Here is an 18,287-nt window from a genome sequence, read left to right as displayed (position 1 = left end):
TACAGGCCTTGCGGCCTGCTGCTCCTGGCTGCCTCACCCCCTCTCAACATCAACCACCTGGCCTAGGGGGAGAGAGAGCTTACAGGCCGGAGCTGCCCCTGGGACCGCACCAGACCATCGTGCCTACACCCAGAAGGAGCCAAAGACCATCTGCCGGCCATTAAGAGCCTCGTGGCGCAGTGGTTAAAACGCTGTACTGCAGCTAAAACTGTGCTCACGACCTGGGGTTCAAATCCCAGGTAGCCGGCTCAAGGTTGACTCAGCCTTCCATCCTTCCGAGGTCGGTAAAATGAGTACCCAGCTTGCTGGGGGGGCAATGTGTAGCCTTTTATAATTAAAATTGTAAACCGCCCGGAGAGTGCTTGTAGCGCTATGGGGCGGTATATAAATCCAATAAATAAATAAATAAATAAATAAATAAATAAACTAAAATGACGTCTTGTTTGCCCGTATACAGTGGTGCCCTGCTTGACGACGATAATCCGTTCCAGCAAAATCGCTGTAGAGCGAAATTGTCATCAAGGGGGGGAAACACATTGAAACACATTGAAAAGTGGTTCAATGCATTCCAATGGGCGAAATACCTCATCGTCCAGCGAAGATCCTCTATAGGGCAGCCATTTTCCAATCCCTGCTAAGCGAAAAATCTGTCCTAAAAACAGCAGGGAGCCATTTTGCACAGCGGGCAGCCATTTTGAAACTCGACAATCAGCTGTTTTTATATCGTCGTAATGCAAAGAATCAGTTCCTGAAGCAGGGAACTGATCATTGTCAAACAAAAATCACCCTTTGAAACATCGTTGTGAAGCGATTTTGTCATTTAACAAGGTAATCGTAAAGCGGGGCACCACTGTAATACTTACCCCATCAGGAGCTCCCATGTGGGTTTGCGTTTTGTTAAGGATTTTTAAAATCTATTCTGCAGTCCCAGTTTGTGGCCTGGAGGGAAGCCACATTAGCCCAAGGGTTAAGGTTATTCTAAAGATGCTGTGGGCCCCTGCATAGCCCCGTGTCACTTAAACTTTGGACCAGATCATTAACATAAAACTGAAATAAAAAAATAATCCGTAGAGCGTAATGCATTTTGAACTGCACACTTCCATTGTGAGACATCAAACTGAAATACCAAGCATTTGGGAAAATTTTAATTGCTAAACAAGAAAACATGGCTTAAAATGGTGCTGTCGTAATTTTACTAACAACAAAACAAAGAGTGGAAGGGACAGCCAAATTATCTCCTGCTTTCAAATTTAGCATACAGTCAACCCGCAATTTACAAACTTAATCCATTCCGAATCAGCATTTCCCATAGGAATGCATTGAAAAACAATTGAAAGGTTTGAGATAAACCTGGAGAAATTGTTAAGTCCAGTTTTGTATAAAAGCAATCAAAGACTATAAGTAATTGTAAGGATCATTGCTAAGAAAATAAGTAAAGTAAGAATTTATGCAGCTGGGATAATGCAAGACTTACATCAGCTGAGAAAGAAATCCCAGGATTGGCTAACCCTGGGATAAAGCAAGCAGAGCCAGCACACATACTCTGTGGTGCCGTGGTGTTTTGGTTGTGGAAGGTGCTGTGTCGTCATGGAGAATACTGGCGAAGGACTCTGACTGCTGGACTGAATATATGGTATATGACTACTGAATTGATTTATAAGGACTTTGACCTGATTTATGCCTGAAGTCTGTTGAAACTGCTTTGTATGACTACGGGACTGGAAACAAGGACAAAGCTGCATGTGTATGTATATATTCTACAAACAAATTGGGTTACTACAGCTTTTCTGCTATCAACCCTGTCTTATTGCCTGGTGTCTTCATCTCTCTGGGAAATTCTACTGGTTAGCGCCACCTAGCGCATCCTGGTAATACTGCAACTCTGTCACCAATTAATCCGTTCCAGCTGTTTTTGGTTCTTAGGTGGAGGGGTGATTTGTAACTTGAATCATTAGTTCCCATAGGAACTAATGGAAAGCCAGTTAATCCATTCCTACCACTAGGAGCAGAATTTTTTCTTTTTTTCCTTTTAACCTAAGATGATTTAGGTTTTTAAAAAGGATAGAAAAGAGGGAGGGAAGGAGGGAACAGACACCTTTTCAACAGAACACCTTAAAAAGCACTTTTTCAGCCAAGACAAGCACCTTCTGGGAAAAACCAAGCACCTTTCAGACAACAGATCACCTTTAAAAGCACCTTTTCAATCAAGACAAGCCAATACAAGCACATTTTGGGGGAAAGGGGGGCAGCAAAGGAGGGAGGGAACACCTTTTAAAAATCCAAAATTAAAAAATGCCAAAAAAAAAATACAGTCCTTACAGCACTGTACCAGGCAATACCAGGCAGTACCAGGCAGTCTGAAGACTGTCTACAAATCCACTCTCAAAACGCTGGGAAGAGTGAGGAAGCAGACAGGCACCCTCTTCACTGGCCAACAGTTAACCTCCCGCGCGTTTTTTTTCGGTTTGTAACTCGAATCTAAGTTTGCAAGTCGAGTCAATATTTTTCTATCAGAGAGGTTTGTAAGTCGAAATGTTTATAACTAGGGCCGTTTGTAAGTCGAGGATTGGCTGTATGTTTACATATTTTAATGTTGACTGTATTGCAGGCCTGTTGAACTAAGATTTGCCTGACTGACAAAGCCATTCTTGTGTCCCAGGCAGCATAGACCTGTCTAGCCATCAAAGCTGTGGATATCAGCATCAATCAGACACAGGGTCAGATTAAATAGTCATCCTGGCCATAATCAGGAGGAGCGAAAAGGCTTGTTGTGCTCCCTCACCCTTCTTGCTCACAGCTTCCATTTCCATTTCCTCTTTAGACCGATCTGTGGTTTGCTGTGGTATCCAACATGGTTCACATCAAATATGAAACACAGAGGGAAACAGCAATACAGTGAGTGTGAAGAGAACATGTGAACCCCGGCTTTTCAGTGCTCCTTCAAGTACTCTTTGGATGATCGTGTGATGAAGCCACAATCTTCCAACATAGCCAGAAATTGAACCTCTGAGCTGTTAGGTTTAGACAAAGAATTAACACATCACCCCCACCTTGTGCTGCTTGTTTTGATAGCAACAACAGAGCTGGTGATTAAATTATAGTACAATTCTTATTTCCCAGCATGTTCTGAATTTATTATACTCCTGAAATGCTGGGGAGGTGGTGGTTTTCGTGTATTTCTTTTACTATGAGGAGGGAGGGCTAACATGTAGGACACTTCTGAAAGTCATTATAATGAAGGTAAGCTAAAACCAGGGCAGGGACCATCGCTCTCTCTGTGACTCTCATTGGAAAACTGCTCGAAGCAATGACGGGGCATCTCAGTGGGGGAACAATATTAATTACTTCCCATATGCCACAGAAGAACAGCAATATTTTTAATACAGCACACATATTACCTCAAATGGGATAGTTACTCTGTTAGCCTAATCTATGTCTCTCATACCCTTGCTTGTGTAGAAAAGAGGTTACTAGGAGTAGAAAAAGCTGTGAAAAACAAGTGAATGATGACCACATTGTAAAAATATAAATGCATTTCTTATGCAGCTCTTCCTCTAATGCCCCATTTAGGGAAGGTTACAGCCTGCCATGACTTCATAGCTAGTCCCCTGAGGCCTAGGAAAGGCTTGTTCCTGCCACTGTACCCCTCAGGAAAGCCAAGGTACACGTGGCCCTGCAAGAGTCTCTGCCTCAAGACAACTTGAAGTGGTGGCTTCCTACAGAACAATGCCTTCTTCACCCCTGCTCAGTTGTTTCCCAGTCAGCTGAGCTGGAGACGGTGCGTAAGAGACTTTTAGAAAACTCCCCACTGTCCACTCCTGCCTAACATCCCTCCTCAGCTGGTCAGGAAATGGATGAGCTGCAGAGAAGATGGAACGGCTCCCAAAACTCCCAAAGAATTCCTCTTTGTGCACTGAAAACATAATTCCCTTTCTCAGGGCACAGAAGAGACGCAGAGAAAGAGAGCGGAGAGGGCAAAGGAGGCAGAAAGAAGAGAGGGGCATCTGCGTTTCTGCTGAAGTCAGTTTTGCTCCCATCAACACGGATTCTTGTCCACAGCTGAGCATTTAGGAATATACAGTAGTCCCCAACAGCTGGACAACTACAGGAATGCAGATGTCTGTTCTCTTGAAGGGACACCTGGGTAGAGTAGCTAGGTAGCGCAGGATTTTCTGCTGTGGTCTGAACACAGTCCAGTATCAAAACACAGGATCAATATGAACTGCAAGTTCAGAAGGCAGTCGAAACATCCCTCACTAGCAAAGAACTAGACACTCGTAATTGCTTCTAGTGTGTGTTTCCTTTTTTGTATAGCGATGCATCAGTGTTATACAGAGCAATTACATCCCATGTTCTGTGATGTACATGGCAAGGGTTGTGTGTGGGTTAGTTTTGTACAGAAGGGGGTATTTATTTATTTGTTTGTTTGTTTGTTTGTTTGATTGATTGATTGATTGATTGATTGATTGATTGATTGATTGATTGATTGATTGATTGCTTTTTATCCCACCCTTCTAGATGATATCTACTCAGGCCGGGTATTGCTGAGAGTGCTGCATTGTGCACCCAAGAGTCACAAGAGCAACTCACGCAAAATTGGATATGCCCGTAGGGTTCTCCCTGCCTTTCCTTGTTGCCCAAAAATGCTTTGTATTTGTTTATTTGCTTTTTGCTATACCTTCATGATAACTCTCCTGCACCTACTTCTCTGAAATACTGACATTTTCTTACCTAGGGACATCCTTATAATACATGTAATTGCATGTATTATTGCATGGAAAGAGGAATGAGTCACTCCCCCCTACATATTTGAAAACTCAACAAAAAAATCCCCCCCCCAAAAAATATAGATTTTTTTTCAGATTCTCACAGAGGATCATGTCTGCATTGTACATCATTTTCTTACTTAATCGACTACAAGCAACAGCTGTCTCCCCCCCCTTCTTTCTCTCATTTTTAATGCTCTCAAAATGAAAAGGCTGATTTTGAACAAAAAATCCTGCATATATTCATTCATCTGATACTTGGCAGGTTTGATTCCTTCAGAAGATACTTCATTTCACTGAAATCTTCTAGAATTCTATAGTTGCTTCACTTCTAAAAAAAACCACCACACCACCTTGTTCGCCTTTTTCATTTTTCCAGTTTGCAATTAAAGAAAAGAAAAAGAAACAAATATATGATATGATTATACAGTGGTGCCTCGCATTACAATGTTAATTCATTCCAGTGAAATCGCTGTAGAACGAAAACATCGTAAAGCGAAATTAAAAAGCCCATAGAAATGCATAAAAACCCAATTAATGCATTCCTATGGGCTTGAAACTCACTGTCCAGCGAAGATCCTCCATAGCGCGGCCATTTTCGCTGCCCATGCAGCAAGGAATCCGTCCCAGAAAACAGCAGGCAGCCATTTTTTTAAAACATTTTATTATTTTTTATAACATATATACCTACAAAGACAAAAACAAAAACAAAAAAAGACAGAAATACCTACAAAACAATAACATATAAAACTAACAACATACAAGACTAACAGAACATACAGCGGGGAGATATTTCCCATACCAGCTTATTTATTATATAACTTCTGACTGCAGGAATAATATATCCGTGTGCATCTGCACATGCTATATTCCACATCCCTATTTTGTGTATCTAATTAGGTATCTGAACATCCTATATTTATAAAAAAGATATTGTAAATTCCCTCATCTGCATTTCCATCCATCTAACTCTCATCATAAACATTTCTCAGTTCCTCTTTAAAATTACTTATATACCATAATATCTACACAGGCCTATTCATTCCTCGATGATCCTCATTCTTATATACAGAAGACTGTGTATTTAATCTTATGAGCATAAACACTCTTATAGTTCACACATATTTAATATTTCCATATACGTGCCTTGGAACAAAACATCCAATATTATTATTCATCATCGTCTAGCCTTAAATTTCACGTCTGGCCAAATTTGCTTATATATCTTAAATCAATTGATTTCTATTATTTGTTCAGCAAGTAACTTCCTCCTTTCTAATTTTATTTATCAACTCCAGTCTCATCAAACCGGGATTGGCCTCTCTAATCTTGTCAACATTGTCACTGCTATAATCACACATATTTAATGTCTCAACATTATGTGCCTCACAAACAAAGTGTTTTCCAGTTTTGAAATGCCATCTATAATATTTCTTTAAAACATTTTCAACACGTTTGACTAATTTTACCCCAATATAATCAGTGGTTTGGTTTTGGAGCAACATAGTGTATGATCCCTGGTCGTCAATTTCTGCCCTAAGCTTTGCCCATCCCCCCCCTTTATATTCTTTCCTTTCGGAACAGTCTTGATATACATTCTCCCTTCCCCGCCCCCCTTTCATCTTTTTTAGGCATCTTTTGAAAAAAATGAATGTTTTTCTTCTCTCTCTCTGACGGCAGCTGTTCCATGGTGGTTCTGTCCTGCTGTAAGGTGATTTCTCTCTCCGACATTAAAGGCTGTTCATTAAGGATCTGGATTAGTTGTTTATCCTTGCTGTCGATCTTTTCTTGCAGAGCAGAAAAAGTCATTTCCAAGTCCATTCTGATCTCGTCAATTTGCATCTTAAAATGATTAATTATGTTAAGTTGACATTCTTGAAGGAGTCCCTTAAAATAATCCATTGTGAGTTCCAGTGATGATTCTCCCCCTTCTTCCAAGGCTGTAGCAGTCAGCAGGTTAATTACACAGATTCCCCAGATGATATATTAGCTAGTCCGCACTTTAAGTCTTATGAGGGGGTGATAACCGCCTTGTAGCCAGATACAGAGCGGGCGGCCATTTTTTTTACCCGGCGGCCATTTTGAAACCACCAATCAGCTGTAGGAAAATCGTCGTTTTGCAAGAATCAGTTCCCTAAGCAGGGAACTGTTCATCGCAAAGCAAAATTCCCCCATAGGAAATATCGTTTTGCGGTCGCTTTTGTGATCACAAAAACGTCGTTATGCAATTTCGTCGTAAAACGGAGCACCCATTAAGCGAGGCACCACTGTATAAAGAAACATTCTGTAAGAAGAACCAAAAAATTATATGGAATATGGTTGTATGGAAGAACATTGTGCAAGTGTATTCTGTAGTCAAATTAGTAAATTCAATTTTTTAAAAAAAGAAACTGATTTTAGGATATTTATTAGAAAACCTTTTCACTTTTCTATATGAAATTTGGCCAGCTTCATTAGGATCATCAGCATGCATAAAACCTACACATTCCATCTCATTACTCATTACCCCAAAAGCAATACCCTTTTGTAGACTTTTCATAATAATATACAAAGAATTTGACCGTGAAACATGTAATATGTCTGCATGTTATAGGGATTAGAGTGTTGGAATAAGACTTAGGAGAACTGGGTGGCTTTGATTTAAATCATAAATTCAGTGCTTTTGCTATTGGGATGGTGTATAAGCTAAAGGAATGAATGAATCATGATTTACATTTTTTAAATGGATTTTTTTGATTATTTAAATTGTGATATAAATTATAATTTAAATCAATTTGATTTTTTAAAAAATCATTTATTTTTATTCACCCTGGTTCTAACACCTACTTAGCCCTGAATAAAAATGGGCACTTACCATGGTTTGGTAGTTCAGGGTGGATCAGGCCCACAAGTACAGTATTGTGCAGGCCCCCCAGATTGTACGTACCTCCTCCACCCACAGTCACCCACTCGGAGTAGGAGGCATAGCAGGGAAACCTGCAGGAGGAGGTGAGGTTTAGAATCCAGGGTGCCCACACGACATCTAGGGGCCCGATTCACCAAACAAGGCCAAAGTGCCAAAGCATGGTCAGTGCCCTGAAACCTTCTGTGTGAACCTGGGCCAGCCAGACTCAGGTCTGCCCAGAATTTGGAATGTCAGATTTGAACGTTACTGACAGAAGTTGGAAAATAAATTTGTCGGAGTTAACATTGTTGAACTGATTGAATGACAATTGTTGAACTGATCAAATTAATACTATTCATTTCTGAATTACACCTTTTGTTTGAAATAAATGGTAGAACAAACAGTTAATCCCCAATGACACATTTGTTCCTGGCTCCTTTAGATGGTTCCATTTTGTGGCTTTCAGTTTGTTTTTCCCCATCAAGTACATTTTTCCAGATGCAACATGCCTGAAAACTGTCAAGGTGAGAGAGCCTGACTTTACTAAAACATGGGGTGTCATTTGCCTACCCGAAAGAAAGAGAGATCCGCGCATCCCCATTGACCCTGGCTCTGTAAAGAGACATGAATATCTCACACCACTTTCAAATACAGTCACTTGGCACAGCCCTGCTGGGTCTGTTGTTGACAATAAACCTCCTCTTTATGTTCTTGCATGGCTGTTCAGGTGGCCGTCACCAATTTCCATTAAACCACCTGTCTCTGGTTCCATCTAGTCATACACCTTGCAAATGTGATACACCTTGGGAATGTGTATTTGTGGGATTTTTTTTCAGGCAGCAGATAAGTGAAACTGCAGGCACTGATCCCGTGTTTACTCTTGTGTCTTATTTCCAAGCTCTGTAGGGTCCTACAACAAACCTTCCACCTTCACCTCCCCAGGATAGTCACATGGTTAAAAACTATTGTCTTTCAGTCTCCCATGGGTAATTTGTTTTGAGGGATAACTCTTGCAGAAGTTGCATTTGCAACAACCAAACAGAAATCTAGCCTCTGACCTCAAGCAGAATGTGAAACTGGGATTATTTGCCTGGTCCTTCCCCTAGGAACAGCTATTTTAGCAGAATACTGTACTGAATGGTTGTTAAATCTACATATGAATGCCTGTTAAAACTAAACGGTCCAGCAGTTCCTTTCTACCCAGAGTGTTGCTCATCTGTGTTATTTTATGCATATGCAAATTAAATGAAGAGTTACTATGTAGATCCAGTAATTCTTGAAGTTGGGGTTTAAGATGTCCTGAAGTTCTTGGACTACAAAACCAGTTGTAATCTAAAATCACCTGGGCTTAAATCGGGTTTAAAATCTACTGGTTGTACAGCTAGTCTTTTACTGAAGATGTGTGGATGCCATGGTCTTTCTGCAGAGTGCATAGAAATGACAAAGTTTAATGAGTAAAAAGATCGTTAATATTACTTTTATTTTTACAAACTATAATTTACATGAAATTAAAATCTTATTTGCAGAAACATGTCATTTCTGGGCCAATCTCACAAGGTGTATGTGAAGGTAAAAATGGGGAGAGGAGAGCCATTGTATATCACTTTGTATATTACTTTGAGCTCATTGGAGAATGTACATCACCTTCAGTTTATTGAAGAACAGATTACATATAAATGCTTTCCAGGAAAAATCAGGAAAAGTCTACGTGGTCCCCAAACAATACAAATGTCGGAACAGGTGATACCTTTACTGGACCACTTAAAAAATTAAGAATTTTTTTTTTTAAAAATGCCAGCTTTCAATGATAATTCATCTTCTTCAGGCTGTGTACCAAGTTCTTGTAGTTAGTTCCAAAACTATGTGCTTTTATTAAAGCCCCAAAGTATCATGGCTGTTATTGGGGCCAAGTTAGCTTCTTGAGATAGGTAGAGATGCAGTCCGCAAGAGGCCTGTGGAGGGAGATTGTGGTTTTAAGCTTCTCCTCACCCAGCAGTTTGGAATTTATCACCCAACTCTTTAAGCCAAGGACTGCCAAACACTCTGAAGCCTCCTCATTTCCCCCTTCCTCCTTAGTTTTGAAACTCAAAGAATTTGGTTAGGGAAAACATCACAGATGGGACTAAAAATTTTTAGTTAAAACACTAGAAAACAGCCAGTTTTAGCCAAATCAAAAGTTTTACCTGTGGATGCTTTCCTCAGCATGCAGTACTACTTATTTGGCATCAAAAGTCCATGATATTCAAGAACTCACATTGTTCTTCAGTTGGTGCCCTGGCCAGCCATTCAACAGTATCTTACACCTTTCCGGGAAAAATCAAGAAAAAGCCATGTGGTTCCCAAAACAATACAAATGCAGCAACAGGTGATACTTTTATTGCACCACTTAAAAACAAAAGCAAAAAAAATGCTTTGTATGTTTTTCATGCACATTAAAATATCTACTTCTGCAATTTTTACCATCAGTCAATGGCACAAAGAATATTTTCAGTGGCATAATGCTTATACTGGACTGTTGTTAAAATGTTTTTTTTTTTAATTTGGTCTATCTAAATTTAACTATTGATAATGATCATACCTGCACTAGCCTCTTCCATTAGGGACTACATATCATAAAAATGCACACAAATGTAATTTGGGCCTAAGTATGCATCTGATGTTTTAGGGTCTTGAATGAGATCCTTGTCAATCTGAGTATAAGTACTAGAAATTCATTGTTTTGTTTTTTTTTTTTTTTTGTTTTTTGTTTTTTTTTTTGTCCACAGGACAGGCACACCATGGGCAAGTTTCCTACCTTGTTCCTCCAGTTCATTTGGACCCAGAACTTGAAAGACAGTCATTTAAAGGTGAGTTGGCAATGTAACAATTCTTTACTAAAAGCATTTGTTGACTAGATTGATCATATGAAGTGTATCCTGGCCAAAAAGGGAATACATTCTGTGGCTGAACAGATTTTACAGTGGCGATTATTTCTTCCAACAGGCATAGCTTCTTTCTTCTGTGGCTGCTCCCACAATATTGTGTTGGATATGTTAATAAGTTTTCTCTAGATGACCAACTCTGAAGGGGCATGCCACAGACGGCATGCCACCACTGAAAAGGAGCTCTCTTTTATAACCTTCTGTAGCACTTCATTTGATAAGAGAGATCTCAAAAGATGGGTCTTAGCATGCAGGTCACTGAGTAGGGGAGAAGATGCTCCTTCAGGAAATATAGCTGGAAGACATTTAGGCTTTAAAACCAGCAGTTTGTGGTAGGGAAGCCCAGAAGGAGACAGCCATCCATTGTAAATTGCAGTGAACTTGAATCGTAGCATCATACCAGCCACCCTCCATTAACAGTCTAGTTACTGTCCTTTGATGTAGTTGAAGTTTCTAGACCATTTTCAAAGGCAGTCCTACATATAGTGTGGTGCAATAATTTAAACAGGAGGGTTCCAGAGCATGCATAATCATTGTAAAGTTGTCTTCATTCACGTAATGTTGTAGATGGTATATCAGCCTAAACTGAAGTTGCTCTCAGCCACTAAGGACACCTGTGTCTTTTGTGTCAATGATGGATCCAAGACCACTCCTTCAAACAATGCACTCTTAGATGTTATGCACTATCCCCAAAAAGCATGCACTTAAAATTAAATAAAGACTGATCAGTTTTGTGTGGAGCAATGGGCTACGGAACACAAAAACATCCAGAAATAGTGTATCTATGTTGCTTGATCAGAGCTGGGAATTTTTTTTCCTGAGTTATAACTCTCAGAATCCCCCAGCCAGCCCTTAGCCCGAGTTGCAACAGTCTGAAGAGGATATATTCAGATTTTCCCCCAGCAAAGCAACACCCCTATCAATGCAGGAATATACTGGAAAAGGGAAGGTAGGTCAGGGACTGAGAAATGGAGACCAGTGTGAAGAAGACACAGTGAATAGTGGCCAACAACTTTAGTTCACTGACCCTCCACACTAGGGTGGAGAAAGAGAAAACTGTACCTGACAGTTACTCCAGTGCTTTTATTTCACTGGCCCTGCCTGAGCCATCTGCTTGTTTCTGTGGATCTATATGCAAAAGAACTGCAACAATAATTACCCATCCTCTTTTAAGGGTTGCTGTGGAATACTAAGTCTGTTTTGTTTTTTTTTAATCTGCATCCAGGAGGCATTCCTGAAAGCCCAAAAGGGGCAATGAATGTTTGGCTAGCAGTGGCAAGGGTTAGAGCAGAATTTGCTTGCTTGCCTGCCATTTATATTCCACTCTGTATCCTAAGATCTCGGGGCAGAGTGCAGTAATAAAAATGATGAAATATTTTAAAACTATTTCACAACGTTTAAAATATTTAAAACTACATAGTATTTTAAAACCAACAAGAAGAAGCCTCTGCCGCCATGATCTTTAATCCACAATGACCTTATTGAATATCCACGTTTTAGCTTGGTGCTGAAACACGGTTAGTGTCTGTTTCCATTCAAGCCTCTGAGGGGAGAGTATTCCATGGTTGAGGTGGCACAGCAAGAAAGCCCTTCCTCATGTCTCTGCATTTTGAGTTGTTCTCCATGGTGGATCGCAGAGAATCCCTGAATACTAGATCTTCATGATCAAACAGGTTTATATAGGAAGAATTATTCTCTCAGGCCATTTAGTACTTTACAGGTGATCATTAACACCTTGAACTCAGACCAGAAGTGTATTGGCAGCCAGTGAATTTTTTTCACAAATGGTGTCATGTGACCTCTGAAAGTTGTTCCTGCTAACAGCCTAGCTTCCATATAGTGCCCGCTGCAGCATTCATGTTGTCTTCAAAGGCAGTCCTATATAGAGTACATTACAGTAGTCTACCTGAGAGGCTACCTGAACTACTGTAGCCATATTGTCCCTGTCCAGAAATGGTCATAACTGGTTGAAGATGGCCTCAGGCGCTCCAAGGCACTGTACTCACCTGAGCCTCAAGTGATAAAGATCGCTAAAGGAGTACCACCAGGGCGTGTACCTATTCCTTCAGAAGGGAGTGCAACCTTATCTAGAAAAGTTCATCTACTTAATCCCCACATGTGGAAACCACAAAACTGCAAAGCTTCCTTCTTGCTGGGATTCAGCTTCAGTTGGTTAGCTTTCATCCAGTGCTTTACAGCCTCCAAACAGCAATTCACTGCATGCAAAGCCCCAGCTAACTCTACTGACAAGGAAAAGCAGAGCCAGGTATTGAAAGAAGACTGACAGCATCTAACCCCAGAATTTCAAATGACCCTTCCCAGCACCTTCCTGTAGATATTAATCAGCATGAGGAATGGAATGGATGTCACTGTGGCACCGCTCAATTGCTATGAGGCAGAACAAAAATCTCCCAGTGGAACTCTCTGGAATTGGTCCTGCATTGGTCTGTGTGATCCACAATATAAGGTTTATCTAACTTTACATTTAACAATAATTTCTTGTATTATCCCATTAATCAGTACAATGGTCACTGACATTTTTTTAAAAAAATAGCCACAGCTCAGATTGCTAGCCCAGGCAAGAATTTCTGATAATAATTTGCTGTTAAACCATCCAGTCCCAACAATTTCCCACAACTCATTGACTTTATATCTTTCCCTTCCAAAAGTACAATATTATTGCTTAATACATCCCTGTCTTGTTAATTTCTCAAAAGCCCAGCTTGGCTGTTCTGAAACACTCATTCCTTAATGCACAAATGAGAAGGGGCTGTTTTGTGTAGTCCTGCCTCCCCCCCCCCCGGGTATTCTCCCCCACAAGGAAAAGGGAGGCTGTTGTGTTTACCGTTGCACACATGGAAGCTTTTAAATGAGCTAGAGACCATTAGAGTTTTGTCTTGCTTGGAAGCTTCTGCCTCAGCTGTTCTACAGATTCTCACACTAAACACATACAGACACTAAGGGGGGTTCCTTCATTAGGCATGTAATGTTGGTGACAGGACTTTGGGGTTTGACCCCATTAACTGGTGAAAGTAAAAATAATGTTCAACTCCTGTGTAGGGCTTTTGTTACATTGTTATTATCAAAGAAATGCCTGGTGAAATGTAAAATTTAAATTAGGAGTAGTATAAAGGTGGGTCCAGTAATATTTGCCTATACTCACTAGAGGAAGTGATATCATTACTGTATTATGAATCCTGACAGAAAGAATAACTCATCCTTTATGTTCTCACCTGATTTGGTGCCTTGAGAGCTATATGTTTTTTAAAATGGGATATAAACAAGAATAATAACCTGCTTTATTACTTTAGAAAAAAAACATTTTGTTTTTGAAAAATCCGGTAAGCTCTTTCATGGTCACTAACATATTTTAAATATCAAACATCTCTCTACATATAGATATAAATATACAGATATATGGAAGGTATATAGATAAATATCCCTTGGTCACCTCAAAGTAGTGGCCATAGATTATGAAAAATATATATTTGGGCCCCATCCTTTAAATATAGTTTGAATAAACACTAGCAGGATGAATTGGCAAGACATTTCTTGAACTATGCTAATTAAATGTACCCCAGTCTAAAAATATCCTACCACATAGAAGGCTAGCATAAACGATTTCCCACCTAGCCATCTTCCTGACATTCTGATTTTCTGTGAACAAAAGTATCTGTTCTTATGGAATCACTGAAATATGGAAAACCAGCGCCGCACTCTAACTGTACTTCTTCAGACAATGCCTAAGGATCTGGCACATGTGCTGATTTCTATTCATGAGGAGACGATATGCTTATCAGCTGGGTGATCTAAGTGAAACTTCCATGTTCAAAGACAAGCGGCCACTGGATATCAGTTGTTGAAGAGCAAGCCATAAAGAAAGGGAGTCAAAAGCTTTCTTTTAAGGGAACTGGAGAGGCAGGGCAATATGACTTAGCAATCAAGAAGGTTTTAACTTCTTTTAAACACTTAGAAGTTAGGAACTCGTAATAATTTTGCAACAAAAGAAGAGAGGGGGAGCTGTTTTCATTTGTTTTGTTTTGTAAGGCACATGGAGCGCCATTGTGCAAACCACTCATTTGTCCTGCAGTTTCCCAGGTGACCTCTGGCTTGTCTCTCAGTCATGACTCCTGGCTTGTAATTTGGCTGTTTAATGATTTGCTCCTGCCTTGTTCTTTGGCTGTGATGTGTTTGTCCCACAGCATGTAGCTCCTCATTCACCCCTGGCTGCTGTTCATAGCCCTGACCTTTGCAGAAAGCTATCTGCTCAGACTTTCCAGCTGGTTTAAGGAATCAAGAGGCTCTTCTTGGCTATAGCAAGGGCTAGAACTGACACAGATGCATTCATTGATTATTCCCATGATAACCTTTTTCAGAGGGTATTTAGAGCTGTGTTTAGCCTGTTTCAGCATATAAAAGAAAAACAAAAGTGCTGTGGCACAGTCTTTGACTAGAGTAATCCAGAATGACTATCATTTGGTAGTACTGCAGTCACATACGCATGGAATACAAAACTACCACCACCCACTTCTTTCTGTAAGTACTTGCTAAAGGCTTTGAACATAATCAGTTCTCTCTCCTCCCCCCCCCCTTGTACATTAGGGCATTTTCTTTATCTCGTGTGTTAAAATATTAGCAATCAATTTTCAGTGATGTAAAAGAACATTCTTAGATTTGTTGCCAACCCACCAGACATTTATAAGGCCCCAAATCTGTTAATTGTGAGCATGACTGTAAAAGCCTTTAATGTTTTGCTTCTTTTCTGAATAAAGCTTAGGAGACATATTGGAACTAATCATCTCAGAATGTTCACTGAATGTTTCAATCCTGCAGCTGTTTCTCAACCTTTAAAAAGACAGCAAAAAGTCCTTCAATGTGCTTTTTCAGAATGTGACCTTCCTTCCTTCAAGGATCATGTTGTGAAAGTGTTGTCAACAAAGCTGATTCAGAGTGAGGGCGATAGTTCCTACCCTCACTCTGAATTAACAACGTGACTTATGTTTGAAATCCCTGTATTAAGTCATTGATAGAAGCTAAGACTTTTACAGCTGATGACAATTCGGAAAAGAAGGCCCTCCACTTTTCTGTGCAGCACTAGTCTCAGTGACAGGCTGATAGTTTGAAAGTGTCTCTTATGCACATTTTACATGTGCTTTCACTTGTATGAAACACGTCTGCATCCTTCTATTCAGGTGAAAGCAGTTCACCAGTTTATTTACACAATTGTCTCTCCAAATTATGCTGAAAGAGGCTCTAATGAATACTGAAAAAATTACCTAGGTAGCAGGAGGGAAAACCCATAGCCATAAACATTTCAAGGGCAATTGGTACTATTTCTTGCACTGGAAAACTGAAAATAAGTTCTGGAATTCTGCAACACAGAAGATGTTAAATTAACACTTTGAAGAGCTCATGCTTCTTTTTACACTTTTTTGAACTGAGGCATTTGAGGTAGAATGTGTCATTTTCTTATGTAGCACAAGCAGTTGCTACATATCAGAAAAACAGCATGAAAAAAATGCAATATTAAATTGTGCTTCCATGGTGGGTCTGGAGTAGTAGTCAGATGACTGATCAAGAGTTGAAATCAGACATTTTACAAATTAGTTTGGGCGCACTTTTCCCTCTAAAATAAGTTTAGAGCCAGTAATCATTTCAATGAGCAGATGGAAGGAGCTTTGAAGACAAGCTGTTAAATTATTAGACATGTGCTTCTTAATCAGGAGATGTGTCCGTTTTGACACTTCCTCCCAGTGATTTGTGTGGTGTATCATTCGTTGCACCTGGTGCATGGACAACGTGTAAATGCCTGGTATTCTGTCTGCATTACGTTGAATTTGATCATAGCTAACAAGTAGGGATGTGCACTAAAAATAAGATCTGGTTAACATCCTGATTTAAGTGCTTTGGAAAATAGCCGATTTCAGTTTAGCCTGATCGAGAGACCATCCAGACAAAGTGTGGATCAATTATGGTTAATTATGGTCTTTTCACCTCCGTCTCCAGATGGACCATGTAAGGAGGGGATGTGTTATGGATTTGCTCATTCTTAGGTTTCCATACCCATAGTCAGTTTTCCTTCAGTATGACCCAGGCTGAGTTTCCACACAAAAACACCTCTCTTCCATTCTTCCTTCCTTTTCAGTCCCTCCTTCCCATGCTCCTCCCTGTCTCCAACCCTTGTCTCTTTCCCTCCCTTGATGTTGCCTGCATTGGGAGAGACTCCCCATATTGACTCATAAGGGAACTTCTCTGTGATCTTTTCTGCTGGATCTTTTTAATTGGCTCACCTGGGAAACAAGACAGCACCAAAGGGCTGAACTCCTTCCTCAAGGCTGCTAGTTTTGCGAGAGATCAGTGTAAGGTAGGTAGGGGAGAAGGCATTATGATACTTAAAAGTCGAGTTTAACATTTTTAAATAGTCAACAAAGGGAAAACTGGGAGCTTCTCTGTTAAAAATAGCACTTCTACTCCCAGCATTAAAACTGCCCTAAGAGTAGAAGATGTCAGGCACCAAAACACACCCTTTCCTTCTCCATGCTCCACCTTGAGTGTTTGCACAGAAACAAAATTTAAAATGTGCAATTTATTTGGTAGGGTTTTTTTCCCTGTTAATGTTACCAAATTTTTAATCCAACAAGAAGTTTCATTTGTAGTCTAGCTTTGATTCTGTTACCTTGAGGGAATAAAAAGAAGCATATCTGAAATGGTCTGGTTTGTGCTTTGCCCAAATCTGACGCATATCCTTAGTCACAACATATCAAAATCCTTTCCCCTATTAAGGAGAATGTAATGCACATAACAGATAGGGGAGTAAAGAGTACTATTTTAGCTTTCTGTTCTTACGGGTATTATGTGTAATAAAATAGTTATTAATAATTTTCACTGGGCCACGAAGACAGATTATATATATTTATAATTGTGAAATCTGTCCAGATGGACCATGTAAGAAATTAATGAATTGGCTATACAAAGTTTTCATCACTTTTTCTTGAAAAAAAGAGGTGTTAATTAAAAGATGATGATGATAATGATGATGATGATAATAATAAATAAGGAAGAGGAAGAGGAAAAAACCCTAAATGATTACTAGTACAAGTAGAGAAAAATTAGATCAGGCAGTAAAAATGGAGGATATTTTGAAAACAACAGAAACAAAGGCTCAATATAAAAATCAGCAATTTGAAAATGAATTAAACAGCTGGAAAAATAAGCCACTATCCAGATAACATCTAAGAAATATTGATGGAAGTTACAAAAACCAGCAATATTAGGAACAGCATATATACTGTGCCAATATTTCACAGATACAGCACATAGGGTTTTGGTTAACACTTGTATCTGTTATGTAATACCAGTCAATGTTTTTATAATTTTTATTGACTGTTCCTCTTATTTTTGAATAATAATTATAATAAAAATAGAGCAATGGTGAAATTGATAGAATTTATTTCCAGGTCTTGTTCTTAAATAAAATCAAATTCACCAGTAGCATAAAATTGGACAGTAAAACTTTAGAACTGTACTTCTACAAAGCAGACCTCTATTTTTAGAAATACTAGCAAATTTTATGTATTTTATCACAAGGCCTATAAACCTTTAGTCTCCTGAGAGACTGAAAAATTGCTTTGGCTTGAAATGTGAGACTTTGCCTTTAAATTTTTATCTGAAATAACTAGTGAGAAGTTCCTATTAAGGATCCAACTTTCATTTACA

At 39.5% G+C, this 18,287-nt stretch overlaps 1 protein-coding gene across 26 annotated transcripts in view; it reads left to right on the top strand.

Moving 5' to 3' along the window:
- The window catches only part of ADGRL3 (adhesion G protein-coupled receptor L3), a 662,256-nt gene that overhangs the window by 443,998 nt on the left and 199,971 nt on the right, over window positions 1-18,287 (top strand). For all 26 annotated transcript variants that reach the window (XR_013542364.1, XR_013542366.1, XR_013542369.1 and 23 more), the window contains one exon: window positions 10,416-10,496. Coding sequence is in view for 19 of the 26 variants with exons in the window: in XM_072991729.2 (XP_072847830.1) it covers window positions 10,416-10,496 (81 nt within the window). In the remaining 7 variants the exon portion in view is untranslated. The remainder of the gene's footprint in view (window positions 1-10,415; window positions 10,497-18,287) is intronic.

This window comes from Pogona vitticeps, chromosome 2, assembly GCF_051106095.1.
Source record: "Pogona vitticeps strain Pit_001003342236 chromosome 2, PviZW2.1, whole genome shotgun sequence".
Taxonomy (NCBI): Eukaryota; Metazoa; Chordata; class Lepidosauria; order Squamata; family Agamidae; genus Pogona; species Pogona vitticeps.
This window is presented reverse-complemented; position numbering and strand designations above follow the sequence as displayed.